We start from the raw sequence: 22,140 nt of genomic DNA on the forward strand, positions 1-22,140 counted from the left end.
GATGAGCCCATGGATCTTAGCCGAAATGTCACCCTACTTTAGTACTAAGCTCTCATTCCTAGCATTAGTGGTGGATATAAAAAATAGTCAAAAATAGGTAAAACTTGTGGGTGGGTCCCATTTCTTTTTCTAAGGGGTCAAGAAAGGGCCCAGCGTGGGCAAGCATCCAACTTAAATACTTATATCGCATAAACGGATACAGGGACCAAAAAAGATTCCTTCTCATCCCTCGTCTCGGAGACGACACGCGGCAGTGATCCATAGCTTGGAGATCACCATCTCTTCCCCAGGCTGAAACCGGTTTTGGTTGTGCATCCGGATGATATTAGTTAGAAGCAAAAATTCATACGCATCCTTATCTTAACAGAAATCGATGTAAATTAAATATAAAAGATTTTTAACATCCCATTGAATTAGATCAGCTGTTTGTTAATCTTTTGTCATTGTTTATTCTAACTTCAGTACTATCTCTATTGAGCAAAATCTTTATGAAGTGAGGAATCTAAATGGGACATGACTCTTACCAAGCTCCCAACCATGGACAGTGTAACCCTTATTGACAGTGTAGTGAATAAAAGATGCAGCGTTGGTGGAGTTCCAGGGTCCTCCTAAAGAACCACCCGGCAAATGAACCCTTCCATTAAGGGCATTCAGCCCAAAAATGATTACAGCTCTGAAGCGAGAATGCATCGGATTAGACAGAATTTATGAAGAGAGCAATGAGAAATGCAGGATACGCCTACCACGAAAGCATTCATTATGAACGCATACTATCCTAACAGAATTTTTCTAGTGGGATCAAGGGAAAAACTAGTCCATGAGGCATTTATAGGAAGTTTAAATAATCAAAGTACCCGGCTTTTTTGAAGAAACCATTGAGTTCATCCCATCTATGCATGGGTAGGCAGCCTTGAGAAAAACCAAACATCTCAGATTTTTTCTTAACAAAAGGAGTACATGGCTGTTGAGGATCCACGCCATATATGACCTTATCTTGCAAGGAGCCCCCAATGCGGAGTTTCAATGGAGAAAATTCTGAAAGGTCACAAAAATTAGTTCAGAGGAAAAAAAAAAAACTAGATTGGCCATTTGATATTAAAAGCGTAGGCATAGATTAATTTTTTAAAATAAAATACTAGGAAAGCACTTACCTTTAACAGCATTCAATAAAATCTTGTTGGAAAGATTCTGCAGGAAGGAAAAAATGAAACACCTGTGTCAATCACCATTTTCAATCATTTTACCTTCACATTCAGAAAGTAATATTTGTTTTGAAAAAAAAAAAGTCTGGATCACACACACTAACATGAGATGGACAAATGAACACACCAAATAAACAATTGAATTATAGAAGGGAACGAAGCATAGTAAACCAAATAGCCCTTCATTTCTTTTCAGAGGAAGAAGAAGAAGAAGAAGATCGTTTTTTTCTTAAGACTATATACTACTACTAATATCAGAAACCATGTCAAGGAAACCATCTTCAAAATGTAAAATGGGACCTCACAGGATTTAGACATTATGAGGAAATATAAATGATGATGGAGTGAACTTTATCAGAAGTACTCGATCCTCATTTTCAATTTCCATTCAACAAACCTATGATATCAAGAAGAGTGAAACAAATAAAATTAGCATATTAATGAAAACTACAAATAGTTTTCACTCGAAATGAAAAAAGGGAAACAATCTGGAAACAACACATAGACAAAAAAAACTCTCCAAATAGAGGCAAAAATATAAATTCTTCATTTTAATTAAGCTCCAAATCATAGAAAACCATTGCCAAATACTGACAAAAATATAAATTTTTACATAGACAATGCTAAGAAAAAAAAAATCTAGAAACAACACAAACAATTGCCAAATTCGACCAAAAAAGAAAAAGTTCTGTCACGCCCCGAACCCAACTCCCGGGTCCGGCACGACAGCCGGCCTGTGACGGCCCTCAACTGTGGCACCACCGGAGATGGTGGTCGGTCGGCGGCCAACCAACGAGGGGAAGAGAAGACAACGGGATCACGAGGAAAAAGGCCTCGGATCCCCCATCCCCCATCTTCAATCAACCCAGAAATCCCACTCCGACCCTCACACAGTCCCAACCAACCTCACCCGCCATGAATCCCGGCCAACCCGGTGGCCGGCGGCGACGAAATCCGAAGGAGAAAAGCCGAAACAGGGTACCCCTGTTTCGGATCCTTCTCCGACGGTCTCGTCGGTCAAATCCCCACCATCACCGCCCTAAGTCTAGGAAATGAAGCGCAAAGAAAGGATCCACGCTTACCTCGGTCCGATGGGTGCTCCGGCGGCCTTTCCGGCGAGGAATCGGCGGAGAAATGGAGGGTCTTCACCGAAGGAAAGAGGAAGGCTTCCCCCCCCCTCCGCGGCCGGCTGGATCTCCCTCTCCGGCGCTCGATCCCCTCCGGCGTGTCGCCTCCCCCGACGACCGACCTCCCCTCACGCCGCCGCCCCACCCCCTTCACCCCTCTCTCTGCGTTTCCCCTTCCACGATCGTGCCTAGGGCACGATCGTATTTGATAGATGGGCCCGGCTTCTTCGGGCCGGCCCATCAAACCATTTTTTTTTTTGGTTCCAGGTATTACATACTCTCCTCCTTAAAAAAATTTCGTCCTCGAAATTAACTTACTTGAAGCCTCGAACTTTAAAAATATGCATCCGTCATATCATCCCTGAGATCTCAAATAGTCCCCCTCTCGGAGTACCTACTCACAAGATTTTGACATACAAAAATCACAGCATCTCAAAACTTGATCCTTTCTATTTACCACACGTAGTAAGTTCTTTTGATCTCCTTCAAAAGAATTCCAAACTCCCAACCTTGGATTAAAATGCCGTAATTATATCCCAAGGAAATTAATTTCTCTTGACTCTACATAGAGATCATAATTGGTTTGACAAAAATAGGAGAAATCTTTAGTATCAAATACTTTTAATATTCTATAATCATTTTTTTTTATTTTTCTTTTCTTAACTTTGCCTGTGATTAAATGATCGACCTTTATCCTAGGAAAACCAGAGCTAGGAGTCGAAGAACTATGTTAAATCATTCCAGGCCCAAGCTTAATCACAGAGCTATCAATCCGTTAACGCTAAATTTGAGATGCCCCAAAATTCTTCTTAGAATTATCAAAAATAGGAGAGCCCACAACTACTTCTAGTAGACAAAGAATCAACGACATTCTCCTCTATTAGAAACTATCTCAAGTGTTCCATAATAATACCTTTCAGATCAAGGTATTATTATTAAATATTTTTCTTTTTCTAATCAGTTTCAAATTAACTCAAACCACTACACTTCCGCTGCGCACTCTGATCTAACTCATCAAAATCTCTAAAGTCACAAAATGATTTCTAACCAAAGCATCACTTTGCACCGAGATTAAGAAAAATCCAAATTTTAGAACTTTAATTGAGCAGAACCTCCAGATCTTTCTTCACCAAGATTCTTAACATCCATCAACAATGCTATATATGATAATTCATGTAAGCATCTCATGACCGAAGTCTCTACTCAATATGACATTTATTAGTGGCTTCATCAACAATGACAAAAGATTCCTGCTCAAATCTTAAATCTAGGCTCGAGTTTTAGATTAACACATCCAATAATCTCCAACAATTATAAGAAAATTCAGGAGCCCAATCCAAACATGAGAATTCAAATAATTAGAATTCTCCCATCAATATGCATACTCTATGGCCTCAAAATAATCAAATACATCCATAGGAAATAGACCTATTTGCAATATCCAACATGCCAACACCAAATATAATCCACATACATTTTCAACTTCGAAGAACGTTCCTTTCAATATTATGAAATCTCCTTAGCTTACTCCAATACTAAATCAACGTACAAATCCCACTCTAATAATTAGCAGCAAAACCAAAAGTATGATCACATCAAAACCCAAATCAAATTTGAACTTTTAAATCATTTAAATAATATCTGAACATGGTATACTCGATATGCCATTGTTGACCTACACTTATCTTAGGTCAAACCTCTCTTATCATGATCAAAGACAATTTATACTTTCCTTCCGTATGCATCGAAAACCAAACCGATGCATACATTTTATCACAATGCCCAGTGATCTTACAACTTAAGCATTGAATTTAATTATCATGTCCCAAATGATCATAACCTTAAGCTATGATATATTTCTGTCACGATCCCTAGTGATCTTAAACATATGCTCAGATTCCAACTGGTCACAATTCCCAATGATCTTAAACCTCAAACTCTAATGCCACTAAGGCCACAGTACCTAGTGGTCTTAAACCTTAGATTATAATATCATTCCTGTTACAATCTTAAGTGATTATAAACCAAGACTCTGATAGTTTTTCTATCATAATTCCCCACTCACACTCACCTGAACCTAAACCCTAGGATACCTTAACCTTAAGCTCTGATACCACTCTGTCACGCCCCGAACCCAACTCCCGGGTCCGGCACGCGACCGGCCGCATGAGCCCTAGAGCAGTGCCCTAAAGATCATGCAGGGCCTATGTTTAACAAAATTCCAATAAATCCACGATTAATTTAATAATTCAAATAGACAAGTCCGACATATCCAAATAAACAAATTAGTTCAATTACAAGATCTTCAAATGTTCATCGACATCAAAGAAGGACAAACAAACTAACTAGCTAATGACTCTGATACCTGCACTCTGCGCCCATCCCATCCAAATCTAAGCATCCTGCAACTCTGATAAAAAGAAAGAAGAAAAGGGGATGAGCTTTACAGCCCAGTAAGAATCCCTACACATCCACACCAACACAATAATAATAAAAATCTGAAAACCACGACAAGTCAAAGCACATATCATGAAGTCATAAACCGGCTATCAAAGCTCAAATAATCGATACAAGTATGTACATCAATCATCAATAAAAATCCAGCCACACAAGAAATATATAGCATATGATAGCTCATAAACATGCATTATAGTCTCAATGTCATTTCTTCAACTTGATCCGGTTTAATTATCTTTCCGACTTTGGGTCAAATCTCGGTCACATTTCTCAGCCTGTGGTGGGGCAACCAAATTATCACATTTTCAGCCTGTGGCGGGGCCTGCACATTATAGTTCCACATTTCTAGCCTGTGATGGGGCCTGCCAAAGTATCACATTTTCAGCCTGTGGCGGGGCCTGCACATTATAGTTCCACATTTCTAGCCTGTGAGGGGGCCTACCAAAATATCACATTTTCAGCCTGTGGCGGGGCCTGCACATTATAGTTCCACATTTCTAGCCTGTGAGGGGGCCTACCAAAGTATCACATTTTCAGCCTGTGGCGGGGCCTGCACATTATAGTTCCACATTTCTAGCCTGTGAGGGGGCCTACCAAAGTATCACATTTTCAGCCTGTGGCGGGGCCTGCACATTATTGTTCCACATTTCTAGCCTGTGAGGAGGCCTACCAAAGTACCACATTTTTCAACCTGTGACGGGGCCTGCCATAATAACAAGATAAACCCAAAGTCCCTTTTCATACAATCCAGTTTACATCCACACATCAATTCCTTTATATTTACTTCCAGCTTTAAACTAACCACGGTCACGTTTCCAGCCCGTGACGGGGCAACCAATATCACATAGTTAGTTTAGAGCACCACATCCATCAGTCCAATTATGTAGGTGTAAGTTATGCGCATGCATGCATCCATCATAATACCAACCACAAGCGAATACGATCATAATATCAACCACAAGCCAACACGATCAAAATATAATTTAATATAAAACTATTTTTGATTTATCTGAATTATAGCATATCATACATATCTAAGTATAAAAATATTATATCATGCAGGTTTGGCGTACAAGGATCCTTACCCTTTGCTGACAACCCAGACAGACCACCGTGATCTACGAACTAGGGTGCGTAGAACCTTGCTCAATGTCTCTTTGTCCAACAGTTTGTTGCCCTACAAAACCAAATCAATATTAAAAATTATCCGGAGTATCTGACAACCCAAAACTCTCCATTGACCCACGACTATCCAGCAATCCTTACAAACAATGATCTCCTCGGATCAAACTAGAGAGAGAAAACTCCAATCTAGAGAGAGAAAATGGTGAGAGAAATAATTCAAGTAGAGAGAACCTAGGAGAGAGAAGAGAGGAGAGAGAAAACTCTTCCTCCTTCTCAAAATGAGGGAAGCCGATCCATCTCCCTCTCTTCTCGAATTTGGATGGCACAGCCACCAGGGTGCCCATCCTTGGCGACGACAGCCGGCCTGTGACGGCCCTCAACTGTGGCACCACCGGAGATGGTGGTCGGTCGGCGGCCAACCAACGAGGGGAAGAGAAGACAACGGGATCACGAGGAAAAAGGCCTCGGATCCCCCATCCCCCATCTTCAATCAACCCAGAAATCCCTCTCCGACCCTCACACAGTCCCAACCAACCTCACCCGCCATGAATCCCGGCCAATCCGGTGGCCGGCGGCGACGAAATCCGAAGGAGAAAAGCCGAAACAGGGTACCCCTGTTTCGGATCCTTCTCCGATGGTCTCGTCGGTCAAATACCCACCATCACCGCCCTAAGTCTAGGAAATGAAGCGCAAAGAAAGAATCCACGCTTACCTCGGTCCGATGGGTGCTCCGGCGGCCTTTCCGGCGAGGAATCGGCGGAGAAATGGAGGGTCTTCACCGAAGGAAAGAGGAAGGCTTTCCCCCCCTCCGCGGCCGGCTGGATCTCCCTCTCCGGCGCTCGATCCCCTCCGGCGAGTCGCCTCCCCCGACGACCGACCTCCCCTCACGCCGCCGCCCCACCCCCTTCACCCCTCTCTCTGCATTTCCCCTTCCACGATCGTGCCTAGGGCACGATCGTATTTGATAGATGGGCCCGGCTTCTTCGGGCCGGCCCATCAAACCATTTTTTTTTTGGTTCCGGGTATTACAAGTTCAGTTTTTGACAAGCTCCACATTACAAATTATAACACAATACAGAGCAAACATCCGAACTTTTGACCAAATTGAGCATTGCTACCAAACTGAACCCCCCCCCCCCCCCCCCCCCCCCCCCCCCAAAAAAAAAAAAAAAACAATTCTGAGAAAATCCATATGAATAAAAGTTCAGATTTTGACGAGCTCCACATTGCAAAATATATCAGCACTAAGCCAAAAAAACCAAACTTTTTACCAGATTGAGCACGGATGCGAGGCCCCAGCTACAAGTCCCGTAATCACACTTCTCCGGCGGCCACCAATCCAGCGTAGCGCAAACGAAGTCATCGTCAGTGACCGCAATGGCAGTTGTCCCATCGACGACGGCGGTCCCCTTGCTGGCCCCAGCAGGCGGAGAAGCCCCAACAGCGTCCACTGCGACGAAGCTGGAGAGCCATAGAAATGCCCAGAAGCAGAAGCCCAGGAGCCGCAGAAGAGCTCCACCCATCTCCCAGAGGCCTTCAGAGAGAAACAGAAGGAGAATAGAGAGAAAGGTGAGGCCTTTAGGGGCAATATAAGAAGAGAATACCTCCCAGCACCACCATATAAATACTATAATGCCTTCTTACCCGAGGGTGGAATAGGTTGGTACACAAAGCTTGGAATCTATATAGAGGGAGGGGCTCCAAGAGGAGAAGGGAAACAGAGGAGGACAAAAGGGACCAACTGCCTTTGTCTTACTGGGGTTAGATTTGGGGTAAAATTGATGTCCCCGGGGGGGGGGGGGGGGGGGGGGGGGGACGTGGTTCGGCTTCTTAAACATTTATGGACGGCGGTGGCGAGCATGTGAAGCGGAGTTTAAAAAAAAAAGCGGAGTGGGGCCCACTGTAAGGTTTTAGATGCTTTGCTTGAGTTAGGGGGCGGTGCTTGGGAGGGAATACCCCATGTAGATACTGTCCTGTCCCAGATATTGCCACTTGATCTGGGCCGTTCATTTAGCAATGCAGCCGTTTCTAGTTGTAAGTAATCCAGTGTTTGACCATGGCGCGGGGCATTTTGAAAGAGGGACCTTTACTTAAAATTATAGAGGAAAGGGACTTTTCTATATATTGGCAACAAGTGGTACAACAACAGTAACATAGCCATTATATTCTTTTATAGAAATGAAACTCACAAAAATAATATATTGCTCATATAATATTGACTACAAGCTTCTGTTTTGACAAAATTCTTGTGCTTTTGATAAGAAGGACCGAATAAAAATAAATTATTCAGCAATATTATTTGTCAAATTATTAATATAAGAGCTCTTTAGTCAATTAGAGATTTTTAGAAATTCATGCTTATTATGCTAGTACTCATTAATTTATGGAACTAACGGTGATTATTATGCTAAAGAAATGTTTTGGCACAGAAGAGATGTACTTTTGAAGTTTGGCTTCATATATACAAGTCCATTATAAATGTTATGATACACAAAAAAAAAAAAAAAAATTCTTTCTCTCATCTTAGCAAATATCAGAATCATCAATCTTGCTCGTTTGGAACAATCGAGTTATTGTAAATTAAAGGGTTTTCGCATTGGCAGCACCTTGTGGTCCAACTGCTGTCCTAAAATTCCATTGTTTAAGTGGAGTCTAAGGTACACTCAATTAATGACCTTCCAATAATGCAAGTTGAATGGTTTCATCTCTTTTGTGGCTTGTTGTGGAAGGAGGGCAGGTTATTGTTTTGACATGAAGGAGACACCTCAACCATCAAACTACTAAGGTGGCATCTACTAAGGTTGCATCAAACAATGGTTTGTCCTGGTCCTATTGGGATTTTTATTGCAGTTGAGTTGGTTATCATGTCAATTGTGAATCTTAATTATATTAGGATATATGTTAAACTGTGCATCTAATTACTTGTGGGTTTAGTTAGGGCATTCCTTACCATGAGTAGCATTTGTGTACTATATGACTGTACAGCCTTCAGATTGAAAAAGAAATAATAGTTCCTGAAATTGTTTGGTGACTAGAGTTGGTGACCGAGTCCGAGTGGTTTTGTATTTGGTCTTTAAGAACATGAGAGTGGTGAGGCATTGTGAGTAGCTTGAGTATGGAATGCCTGTTGGAGTCCAAAGAGGATTTGTGTCTTGCTTCTTTTTTTGTGAGTTAGGGAACAGTTCATAATTTCCATGGTTATCGTGGAGAAAGTATTGTGAGGCATGTTTTGATATTGAACATGAGTTTTGTTATTTTTTTTTTATTAGTAAAATTTTTAGTCCACTCTCTTCAAATTTATTCTCCCTTAATTTTGTTTCTTTCTCATTATTGTTGCTTGTTCTTGAGGTTCTGGGCATTGGCCAGCCCTATTACTTAGCATCATGCCATTCTATGATAGATCATAGAACCCTCAAAACATGAACTGTGTCATTATAGTACATTTTCTTAGCTTATCTTTCTTCATAGACACATCCAAGTAGAACCGGGAACCAAATATCGTTAGTGCGATTAAAGACTCAAGTCCCGACGGAATATTCTGCAGGACACTGGAATAGAGTATCGTCCTAAGTATCAGGACAGGACCATCCTGCTATTATCCAAACATCCTAATCGGTACATCTTTGGACATTCTCTATTCCAAATGTCGGAACAGGACGAGATGATGGTGCATTCCGTTTTATAAAAAAATCGAAACAGCTTTATTCCATAGTATTTAAAATCTTGAGTGCAATTCCAAGTCTAAAATTTTCTGTCTTCAACTCTCCCTTATTTTTTTTCCCCTCTTAAGTACAGAATCAACAAAAAAAACAATCTACCTCTAGACAAAAGAGTGGGCCAATTGCGCGATCATAATGAAAGATATACCTTGACTCAAAAGTTTATACGCTTCCAAATCCAGGAAGGATGACAAGAAAACGAGTACAAAATTACCAACTAAAATAATTACGAGACCATCCATCATGACAATGCAGTGCTGCTAACTAGATGTATTCATTTGAATTTAATTTGTAAACGAAGCAATTCCAAGTCCTATTATACTTTCCATTGACGTATTGGATATTAGGAACTACCTGATGACAGTACATGAGAGCTTCACCACCTTAATTCATTCTATAACAACCAAATGTTATATCTTTTGACTTCCTCATCAAGGCTACCAATCAAACTAATGCAACCATTTCCAAACACCAAGCAAGACAAAAGTGCTAAGTTGCTAACAGTGAGCTTAACTTTAAATTGGTAATTTCTCCTCAGCTGGCCATTGACGTAGAAGTCCAAACAGCTAACTTGTGGATGCAAGATTGCAAATTCAGGTTTAGAAAGGGGTTTTAGGTTTTAGGTCTAAAAGAGTTTGATTGGGAACAAAAATTCAGGTTTTATGTTTTAAAGATCTTGTTTTCATGCCAATCAAGAAGTATATAAAAGAAAGGTCCAGACATATAGGCTAAATCTTTTATAGGGTCATCTACAATAAATGAAGCAAGATGAATCCAGATAATTAGCAAGCAAAAGAAGAAAAAAACAATAATTTAGAACAAGGTTCTTAAAACTTTGACATCTTAGCAATCTAAATGGATAGGTGGCACCAAGATGAACTGAGATCTCGGTTGAATAGTAAGTTGGTAAAGACATGGAAAGGTCAAGATGTTCGAACTCGGATCTTCGCAGATATTTATCAAAACCATAACATTTAACCATCAAAAGTTTTAGTAAAATTAGAAGGGTTTTTTGCATAGATACCCTTCTAAATATCAGATTTTGCACGAATACCCTTTGAAAATTGGTATTTGCACGAATACCCAGCTGCCGAGACACCAAACCAATAGTGTAATAGAACGAGAGAGAATCCTGACGGGCCGAGGTTCCTTTGGATCCTGTGAACCTATGCTTGTTGCCATCCTTCGATGCTTGAACCCTACTCCCCTTATGATATTAATCCCATCATCAGATCAATTGCTGGAGGTAAATCTAGATACAGCCAATTTGCAAATCCTATTGTATATTTTTGTTATATTCATGATAAAAAAACAAACCTTTGGTCATAGGACCAAATACATTTACTAATAAATACAGGATTATAAAGGCTATCACATTAATTAATGTATCTAAATTCTTTCCATCTACTAGGATTTTTTTACGTAAATACCCTTCTAAATATAGAAAATTGTATGAATATCCTTATAAAGTTACTATTTGCTTGTATACCCTTATAAGAATTTTTATTTGCACGTCTACCCATTAAGGGTATTTTAGTCATTTTAATTTAAAATCGTTAATTTTTTAACGGCGTTAGATAGCATGGGTATATATGCAGAAATAAGAATAAAAACAGATAGAATAGCAAAACAAGTATTTTACAAGGGTATACATGCAAATATCAATTTTGGAAGGGTATTCACGTAAAATCCAATATTTAGAAGGGTATCCATACAAAAAACCCAAATCAAAATTATCACTATTTTTTAAGACATTAGGTTAGAATATAATAATTAAAATATGTGTTTAAAATTGAAAAAAAATAGATTAGAAAATCTCCATCAATAATATATCAGTTTAAACCAGCTGCGGTTATTAAGGGTTGAAATTTCAAAAACATAAAACATCATATTGTTGTGAACCTAATACCGATACAAACCAAGAGTTACAATGCCCCATGCTTCAAACAAAGTTTTCCAAAGGGATAGCGCTAGAAGCAAGAGGCTTTGTGGTTCTCCATGTTAATATCCTACAAAGCCGTATGCTCATGGGCTCCATCTTGCCCAGCTAACCTATCAAAAATGGCAGGCTATGTCGGAGACCAAGGTTTACCATCTTCATATCAGACCCTATATCGGTACCATCTATTACAATATTGATATATGGTATGGTATGAAATGGCGAAGCGTACTGAGTGTCGACAACAAATTTTGTTAGAGGCCATTGTTCTCATATGCTACGTTCCTCATGGTGTCTATTTTCCAAAAATCGCACGGACTAGCCAATAAGATCTAAACGAGGGCGGATGCTCAATTTAAAGTATAGCAATATATCGCACTTGTAAAGATTGTCATGGTTTTTTCATAAAAAGAAATGTACCTTTATTCCACCCTATTCCAATATTTAGAAAGGTACTTAGGATAGAAAATATTTCAAGAGATGCCGATCGGGATGCTGGGATGGTAGTGGGGCGATTCTATCTAGACGCATGGATCTAAATTATTTTTAGATTAAAAAAAGGCTTGTGTCTATATTTTTTTAATTCAATTCGGTATATATACATATATAAAAGTCATGTATTGATTCTCACCATTAAAGTTCTTCTTTTTTTGCTGAAACCATTAAAGTTTTTCTCGCCGAATCTGTAAAGATCTGCTTAATGAAAGAGAAGATATTTAGTTTCCTTATTTACACGTTGGACGACTTGTCTCCTGTTTGGAAATGACAGCCTTGTAATTAATTGTCTTCTTTAATTTGATTCATTATATATATCTGTAGCAACTTTTTATTAAAAAAATATATTTACTGATTTCTAATATAATTTTTTTAAGAAAAATGAACTTTTATCTACCATATTTTTTATATATTAAAAATAAATACTTAAGATAGAAAATGTTCTTAAAATATGCTGATCAAGATGCTGGAACGATAGTGAAGCAATCTTATTTAGACACATAGACTTAGGTTCTTGCTCCGGTCCTTTATTTGATTGAAAAAAGTTATCATATTTTTTAATTTAATTCAGTGCGCACATATTATATATATATTTACTGAGATTGATTATGAAAGGTTTTCTCACCAAGTTTTTGAGGATATGCTCAATTAGAGAGAGGATATTGAGTTTCCTTACCTACACCTTAGACGGCTTGTCTCTTGTTTTATGGGAAATGACAGCCTTGTGATTGATTGCCTTGTTTAATTCGATTCATTATATGTATCTGTCACAACCTTTTTAAAGAATATATATATATACTGATTCCCACCATGAAAGATTTTGTCACCATAACTAAAGAGAAGATATTTAGTTTCCATATGGTTTAAAAGTCCTTGTTTGATTGGCCAAAAAAAACAGCCTTATAATTGTCTTCCAATTCCATTCGGCATCGATATATAGCAACCTTTTTAAAGAAAATATATTTAGTAACTCCCACCCAAAATAATTTCCATAAGATATTTAGTTTCCTCATTTACACCGTTTGATGGCTTTTAAAAGCCTCGGTGTTACCTCCCGTTTGATAGTGTAAAGGTAGCCTTGTGATTATCTTCTTCAATTCCCTTGGGTACGTTCGCCATGAAGACCATGCGTTTGGCTTTGGTTTTCTTCGTCCTTGCAGGACTCTTTGCTCAGAATCAATGTAAGTATTAGGTTACTTTGTTCGTTTGCCTTCCTCCCTCTCTTCCGCTATCTATGTCTGTTGCTGGAAATTGGACCCGGGGGCTGCCGCGAACCAAGAGGGAAGGAGCTCCGCTGCCGGGATGGTGGATGACGGTGCGTCGACTGGTGGCGTCCTCCCGGAGAGTCCTGCAAAAAAGCCGGTGGCCGGGCTTTCCGGCGCCGGCCCTCCGAAGCTTAAGTCAGAGGAGGCTAATATGTGGAGGGAGTAAAGGAGGAGGAATGTTTGTTCTTTTTTGTGTATATTTGTGTCCGTTCTGTGTCGTCCCTTCCCTCCTTCCCCCAGGTTCCCTTTTATAGGAAGATATTATGTTACCTGGGAGGTGACAGGGGGATTTGTCCTCTTTTGTGATAATTAGGCACGATTTTGCTCATTAATGGCGTAGTGGAGAATAAGACTGGATCAGACCGGAGTCAGGGAGTTGTCGCGGTTGATCGGACCCATTGGGGTGGTTGAACCGCCGGCCGTGGTGGGCCTGGGGTTCGTAGATGGTAAGTGCATTAATTGCTGAGTGAACCGGCGGTCAGGGAGAGCCATACGCTTTGATGGTTCAGTGATCCGGAGATCATCTTGAGCCGTGTTCATTTAATGACTGAGTGCATCAGAGGCCTGAGGGGGTCTCATGCATTAATGATAGGCCGTGCCGAATACCTGCGGAGATCTCGTGCCTTGATGGCTTAGTGATGGTGGCAGGTTGTAGTGGAGTCATGTATTTAGTTGTCAGATCCTTTAAAGGGTTAGACGGAAATTGGGTATTCGGCTAAGGCATGGGCCTGGCACGGGTGCCGAGCCGAGCTGGTCGCCTAGCGGAGTGTCCTGTGGCGGGATTGCTTCTGGTCGGTACTTTCTAGTCGAGCGCCTCTCTGGTCGGCGCTCTTTGGTCGGGCGCCTCTCTGGTCGGCGCTCTTTGGTCGGGCGCTTCTGAGATGGCATGACTTGGGTTTTCCCCCAACAGTGTCTATCTCTTTTCGTGAGAAAAGATGAAGAAGACTGGCAACACTGAAAGAAAATAGTTCCTTAACCAGTATTCATTCATTAAAAACACAGTTATGATTTTTTTGGTGTAGAAAAAGCTAAATCATGTTCTTGCAACTTGTATTTCTTTACTAGTTTTAAATCTTTGTATCATAATATTTGATCGTCAATTTTAAATTATGGCCAAACTAGGCTAATATAGTTTCTAACCTTGAACGTCTTTTGGCTAGGTCAAGGCCCAGAGCCGTGCTATATTGACGTTTGCATTTCTGGGCGTCCCTGCTACTGCTGCCCAGCCCATGGACGCGGGTCACGTTGTTATAATACGCGAGCGGAATGCGTGGCCGACTGCAACCCCCCTGCAGGAAACCTTTACTAGACTCCATGAGTTAAAGATTCGAAATATGCACTTGTCCTCATGAATAATGATCCATGTGTGCTGTAATTGCTTGACATGCCTTTTTAGAAAGTAATAATAATCCAGTTATGTGATATATTATCAGAAATGGCTGTCTATCTGTACGTGATATAATCCATAACATCACCTAACAAAACTAGCCAGAAAATATTATTTATGATTAAGATGATAGCACAGTTGGAATGGGGCTAAGATTTCACCGAAGCGGCTCAGGTTCAAAACGCGTGAGCGTCGATTAAATGCGGGGCCGGATGCCTAATCCTATTACTAAAATGTCCCTCCCTCCTCTATTACTAAACTTATTACAATAATATATATATATATATATATATATATTATGGTGTATGGATATATTGTACAGTAAAAAAATTAAAAAATAATAAATTTTGGAGTGCACTAGATAGATCTCTTTCATCCGCAAAATATTTTTAAAATAGTTGATCACATATGAAGCCACTCAATCTGCTGTTCCATTAGTCTATATATATATATATATATATATATATATATATATATATTTGCCTATGAGATGAGCCCATGGATCTTAGCCGAAATGTCACCCTACTTTAGTACTAAGCTCTCATTCCTAGCATTAGTGGTGGATATAAAAAATAGTCAAAAATAGGTAAAACTTGTGGGTGGGTCCCATTTCTTTTTCTAAGGGGTCAAGAAAGGGCCCAGCGTGGGCAAGCATCCAACTTAAATACTTATATCGCATAAACGGATACAGGGACCAAAAAAGATTCCGATATAACCTTAGGCTCATCCCCTTCGGTATAACACCTTCGGCAGTTGAATAGGGAGAGAAAGAATTTTTTTCTCCCTTTCTCATCCCTCGTCTCGGAGACGACACGCGGCAGTGATCCATAGCTTGGAGATCACCATCTCTTCCCCAGGCTGAAACCGGTTTTGGTTGTGCATCCGGATGATATTAGTTAGAAGCAAAAATTCATACGCATCCTTATCTTAACAGAAATCGATGTAAATTAAATATAAAAGATTTTTAACATCCCATTGAATTAGATCAGCTGTTTGTTAATCTTTTGTCATTGTTTATTCTAACTTCAGTACTATCTCTATTGAGCAAAATCTTTATGAAGTGAGGAATCTAAATGGGACATGACTCTTACCAAGCTCCCAACCATGGATAGTGTAACCCTTATTGACAGTGTAGTGAATAAAAGATGCAGCGTTGGTGGAGTTCCAGGGTCCTCCTAAAGAACCACCCGGCAAATGAACCCTTCCATTAAGGGCATTCAGCCCAAAAATGATTACAGCTCTGAAGCGAGAATGCATCGGATTAGACAGAATTTATGAAGAGAGCAATGAGAAATGCAGGATACGCCTACCACGAAAGCATTCATTATGAACGCATACTATCCTAACAGAATTTTTCTAGTGGGATCAAGGGAAAAACTAGTCCATGAGGCATTTATAGGAAGTTTAAATAATCAAAGTACCCGGCTTTTTTGAAGAAACCATTGAGTTCATCCCATCTATGCATGGGTAGGCAGCCTTGAGAAAAACCAAACATCTCAGATTTTTTCTTAACAAAAGGAGTACATGGCTGTTGAGGATCCACGCCATATATGACCTTATCTTGCAAGGAGCCCCCAATGCGGAGTTTCAATGGAGAAAATTCTGAAAGGTCACAAAAATTAGTTCAGAGGAAAAAAAAAAATAGATTGGCCATTTGATATTAAAAGCACAGGCATAGATTAATTTTTTAAAATAAAATACTAGGAAAGCACTTACCTTTAACAGCATTCAATAAAATCTTGTTGGAAAGATTCTGCAGGAAGGAAAAAATGAAACACCTGTGTCAATCACCATTTTCAATCATTTTACCTTCACATTCAGAAAGTAATATTTGTTTTGAAAAAAAAAAAGTCTGGATCACACACACTAACATGAGATGGACAAATGAACACACCAAATAAACAATTGAATTATAGAAGGGAACGAAGCATAGTAAACCAAATAGCCCTTCATTTCTTTTCAGAGGAAGAAGAAGAAGAAGATCGTTTTTTTCTTAAGACTATATACTACTACTAATATCAGAAACCATGTCAAGGAAACCATCTTCAAAATGTAAAATGGGACCTCACAGGATTTAGACATTATGAGGAAATATAAATGATGATGGAGTGAACTTTATCAGAAGTACTCGATCCTCATTTTCAATTTCCATTCAACAAACCTATGATATCAAGAAGAGTGAAACAAATAAAATTAGCATATTAATGAAAACTACAAATAGTTTTCACTCGAAATGAAAAAAGGGAAACAATCTGGAAACAACACATAGACAAAAAAAACTCTCCAAATAGAGGCAAAAATATAAATTCTTCATTTTAATTAAGCTCCAAATCATAGAAAACCATTGCCAAATACTGACAAAAATATAAATTTTTACATAGACAATGCTAAGAAAAAAAAAATCTAGAAACAACACAAACAATTGCCAAATTCGACCAAAAAAGAAAAAGTTCTGTCACGCCCCGAACCCAACTCCCGGGTCCGGCACGCGACCGGCCGCATGAGCCCTAGAGCAGTGCCCTAAAGATCATGCAAGGCCTATGTTTAACAAAATTCCAATAAATCCACGATTAATTTAATAATTCAAATAGACAAGTCCGACATATCCAAATAAACAAATTAGTTCAATTACAAGATCTTCAAATGTTCATCGACATCAAAGAAGGACAAACAAACTAACTAGCTAATGACTCTGATACCTGCACTCTGCGCCCATCCCATCCAAATCTAAGCATCCTGCAACTCTGATAAAAAGAAAGAAGAAAAGGGGATGAGCTTTACAGCCCAGTAAGAATCCCTACACATCCACACCAACACAATAATAATAAAAATCTGAAAACCACGACAAGTCAAAGCACATATCATGAAGTCATAAACCGGCTATCAAAGCTCAAATAATCGATACAAGTATGTACATCAATCATCAATAAAAATCCAGCCACACAAGAAATATATAGCATATGATAGCTCATAAACATGTATTATAGTCTCAATGTCATTTCTTCAACTTGATCCGGTTTAATTATCTTTCCGACTTTGGGTCAAATCTCGGTCACATTTCTCAGCCTGTGGTGGGGCAACCAAATTATCACATTTTCAGCCTGTGGCGGGGCCTGCACATTATAGTTCCACATTTCTAGCCTGTGATGGGGCCTGCCAAAGTATCACATTTTCAGCCTGTGGCGGGGCCTGCACATTATAGTTCCACATTTCTAGCCTGTGAGGGGGCCTGCCAAAATATCACATTTTCAGCCTGTGGCGGGGCCTGCACATTATAGTTCCACATTTCTAGCCTGTGAGGGGGCCTACCAAAGTATCACATTTTCAGCCTGTGGCGGGGCCTGCACATTATAGTTCCACATTTCTAGCCTGTGAGGGGGCCTACCAAAGTATCACATTTTCAGCCTGTGGCGGGGCCTGCCATAATAACAAGATAAACCCAAAGTCCCTTTTCATACAATCCAGTTTACATCCACACATCAATTCCTTTATATTTACTTCCAGCTTTAAACTAACCACGGTCACGTTTCCAGCCCGTGACGGGGCAACCAATATCACATAGTTAGTTTAGAGCACCACATCCATCAGTCCAATTATGTAGGTGTAAGTTATGCGCATGCATGCATCCATCATAATGCCAACCACAAGCGAATACGATCATAATATCAACCACAAGCCAACACGATCAAAATATAATTTAATATAAAACTATTTTTGATTTATCTGAATTATAGCATATCATACATATCTAAGTATAAAAATATTATATCATGCAGGTTTGGCGTACAAGGATCCTTACCCTTTGCTGACAACCCAGACAGACCACCGTGATCTACGAACTAGGGTGCGTAGAACCTTGCTCAATGTCTCTTTGTCCAACAGTTTGTTGCCCTACAGAACCAAATCAATATTAAAAATTATCCGGAGTATCTGACAACCCAAAACTCTCCATTGACCCACGACTATCCAGCAATCCTTACAAACAATGATCTCCTCGGATCAAACTAGAGAGAGAAAACTCCAATCTAGAGAGAGAAAATGGTGAGAGAAATAATTCAAGTAGAGAGAACCTAGGAGAGAGAAGAGAGGAGAGAGAAAACTCTTCCTCCTTCTCAAAATGAGGGAAGCCGATCCATCTCCCTCTCTTCTCGAATTTGGATGGCACAGCCACCAGGGTGCCCATCCTTGGCGACGACAGTCGGCCTGTGACGGCCCTCAACTGTGGCACCACCGGAGATGGTGGTCGGTCGGCGGCCAACCAACGAGGGGAAGAGAAGACAACGGGATCACGAGGAAAAAGGCCTCGGATCCCCCATCCCCCATCTTCAATCAACCCAGAAATCCCTCTCCGACCCTCACACAGTCCCAACCAACCTCACCCGCCATGAATCCCGGCCAACCCGGTGGCCGGCGGCGACGAAATCCGAAGGAGAAAAGCCGAAACAGGGTACCCCTGTTTCGGATCCTTCTCCGACGGTCTCGTCGGTCAAATCCCCACCATCACCGCCCTAAGTCTAGGAAATGAAGCGCAAAGAAAGGATCCACGCTTACCTCGGTCCGATGGGTGCTCCGGCAGCCTTTCCGGCGAGGAATCGGCGGAGAAATGGAGGGTTTTCACCGAAGGAAAGAGGAAGGCTTCCCCCCCCTCCGCGGCCGGCTGGATCTCCCTCTCCGGCGCTCGATCCCCTCCGGCGAGTCGCCTCCCCCGACAACCGACCTCCCCTCACGCCGCCGCCCCACCCCCTTCACCCCTCTCTCTGCGTTTCCCCTTCCACGATCGTGCCTAGGGCACGATCGTATTTGATAGATGGGCCCGGCTTCTTCGGGCCGGCCCATCAAACCATTTTTTTTTTGGTTCCGGGTATTACATACTCTCCTCCTTAAAAAAATTTCGTCCTCGAAATTAACTTACTTGAAGCCTCAAACTTTAAAAATATGCATCCGTCATATCATCCCTGAGATCTCAAATAGTCCCCCTCTCGGAGTACCTACTCACAAGATTTTGACATACAAAAATCACAGCATCTCAAAACTTGATCCTTTCTATTTACCACACGTAGTAAGTTCTTTTGATCTCCTTCAAAAGAATTCCAAACTCCCAACCTTGGATTAAAATGCCGTAATTATATCCCAAGGAAATTAATTTCTCTTGACTCTACATAGAGATCATAATTGGTTTGACAAAAATAGGAGAAATCTTTAGTATCAAATACTTTTAATATTCTATAATCATTTTTTTTTATTTTTCTTTTCTTAACTTTGCCTGTGATTAAATGATCAACCTTTATCCTAGGAAAACTAGAGCTAGGAGTCGAAGAACTATGTTAAATCATTCCAGGCCCAAGCTTAATCACAGAGCTATCAATCCGTTAACGCTAAATTTGAGATGCCCCAAAATTCTTCTTAGAATTATCAAAAATAGGAGAGCCCACAACTACTTCTAGTAGACAAAGAATCAACGACATTCTCCTCTATTAGAAACTATCTCAAGTGTTCCATAATAATACCTTTCAGATCAAGGTATTATTATTAAATATTTTTCTTTTTCTAATCAGTTTCAAATTAACTCAAACCACTACACTTCCGCTGCGCACTCTGATCTAACTCATCAAAATCTCTAAAGTCACAAAATGATTTCTAACCAAAGCATCACTTTGCACCGAGATTAAGAAAAATCCAAATTTTAGAACTTTAATTGAGCAGAACCTCCAGATCTTTCTTCACCAAGATTCTTAACATCCATCAACAATGCTATATATGATAATTCATGTAAGCATCTCATGACCGAAGTCTCTACTCAATATGACATTTATTAGTGGCTTCATCAACAATGACAAAAGATCCCTGCTCAAATCTTAAATCTAGGCTCGAGTTTTAGATTAACACATCCAATAATCTCCAACAATTATAAGAAAATTCAGGAGCCCAATCCAAACATGAGAATTCAAATAATTAGAATTCTCCCATCAATATGCATACTCTATGGCCTCAAAATAATCAAATACATCCATAGGAAATAGACCTATTTGCAATATCCAACATGCCAACACCAAATATAATCCACATACATTTTCAACTTCGAAGAACGTTCCTTTCAATATTATGAAATCTCCTTAGCTTACTCCAATACTAAATCAACGTACAAATCCCACTCTAATAATTAGCAGCAAAACCAAAAGTATGATCACATCAAAACCCAAATCAAATTTGAACTTTTAAATTATTTAAATAATATCTGAACATGGTATACTCGATATGCCATTGTTGACCTACACTTATCTTAGGTCAAACCTCTCTTATCATGATCAAAGACAATTTATACTTTCCTTCCGTATGCATCGAAAACCAAACCGATGCATACATTTTATCACAATGCCCAGTGATCTTACAACTTAAGCATTGAATTTAATTATCATGTCCCAAATGATCATAACCTTAAGCTATGATATATTTCTGTCACGATCCCTAGTGATCTTAAACATATGCTCAGATTCCAACTGGTCACAATTCCCAATGATCTTAAACCTCAAACTCTAATGCCACTAAGGCCACAGTACCTAGTGGTCTTAAACCTTAGATTATAATATCATTCCTGTTATAATCTTAAGTGATTATAAACCAAGACTCTGATAGTTTTCCTATCATAATTCCCCACTCACACTCACCTGAACCTAAACCCTAGGATACCTTAACCTTAAGCTCTGATACCACTCTGTCACGCCCCGAACCCAACTCCCGGGTCCGGCACGCGACCGGCCGCATGAGCCCTAGAGCAGTGCCCTAAAGATCATGCAAGGCCTATGTTTAACAAAATTCCAATAAATCCATGATTAATTTAATAATTCAAATAGACAAGTCCGACATATCCAAATAAACAAATTAGTTCAATTACAAGATCTTCAAATGTTCATCGACATCAAAGAAGGACAAACAAACTAACTAGCTAATGACTCTGATACCTGCACTCTGCGCCCATCCCATCCAAATCTAAGCATCCTGCAACTCTGATAAAAAGAAAGAAGAAAAGGGGATGAGCTTTACAGCCCAGTAAGAATCCCTACACATCCACACCAACACAATAATAATAAAAATCTGAAAACCACGACAAGTCAAAGCACATATCATGAAGTCATAAACCGGCTATCAAAGCTCAAATAATCGATACAAGTATGTACATCAATCATCAATAAAAATCCAGCCACACAAGAAATATATAGCATATGATAGCTCATAAACATGTATTATAGTCTCAATGTCATTTCTTCAACTTGATCCGGTTTAATTATCTTTCCGACTTTGGGTCAAATCTCGGTCACATTTCTCAGCCTGTGGTGGGGCAACCAAATTATCACATTTTCAGCCTGTGGCGGGGCCTGCACATTATAGTTCCACATTTCTAGCCTGTGATGGGGCCTGCCAAAGTA

At 39.9% G+C, this 22,140-nt stretch overlaps 1 protein-coding gene across 7 annotated transcripts in view; it reads right to left on the reverse strand.

Annotated features, from left to right (window-relative positions):
* Positions 1-380: 380 nt before the first annotated feature.
* LOC120104587 overlaps positions 381-22,140 on the reverse strand; it is a 119,904-nt gene continuing 98,144 nt past the window's right edge. For 3 of the 7 annotated variants that reach the window (XM_039115976.1, XM_039115973.1, XM_039115977.1), the window contains 9 exons: positions 21,676-21,720; positions 16,433-16,469; positions 16,138-16,318; positions 15,808-15,956; positions 7,183-7,445; positions 4,695-4,739; positions 1,152-1,188; positions 855-1,035; positions 381-673 (listed from right to left, as the gene is read on the reverse strand). In XM_039115976.1, coding sequence (XP_038971904.1) covers positions 487-673; positions 855-1,035; positions 1,152-1,188; positions 4,695-4,739; positions 7,183-7,445; positions 15,808-15,956; positions 16,138-16,318; positions 16,433-16,469; positions 21,676-21,720 — 1,125 coding nt within the window. In that variant the 3' untranslated portion in view covers positions 381-486. Of the gene's footprint in view, positions 674-854; positions 1,036-1,151; positions 1,214-4,694; positions 4,740-5,871; positions 5,964-7,182; positions 7,446-15,807; positions 15,957-16,137; positions 16,319-16,432; positions 16,470-21,675; positions 21,721-22,140 lie in introns of those variants that run through there. The other 4 variants (XM_039115978.1, XM_039115974.1, XM_039115975.1 and 1 more) reach the window with 4 other exon arrangements.

The sequence above is a fragment of the Phoenix dactylifera genome, unplaced genomic scaffold, assembly GCF_009389715.1.
Source record: "Phoenix dactylifera cultivar Barhee BC4 unplaced genomic scaffold, palm_55x_up_171113_PBpolish2nd_filt_p 000046F, whole genome shotgun sequence".
Lineage (NCBI taxonomy): Eukaryota > Viridiplantae > Streptophyta > Magnoliopsida > Arecales > Arecaceae > Phoenix > Phoenix dactylifera.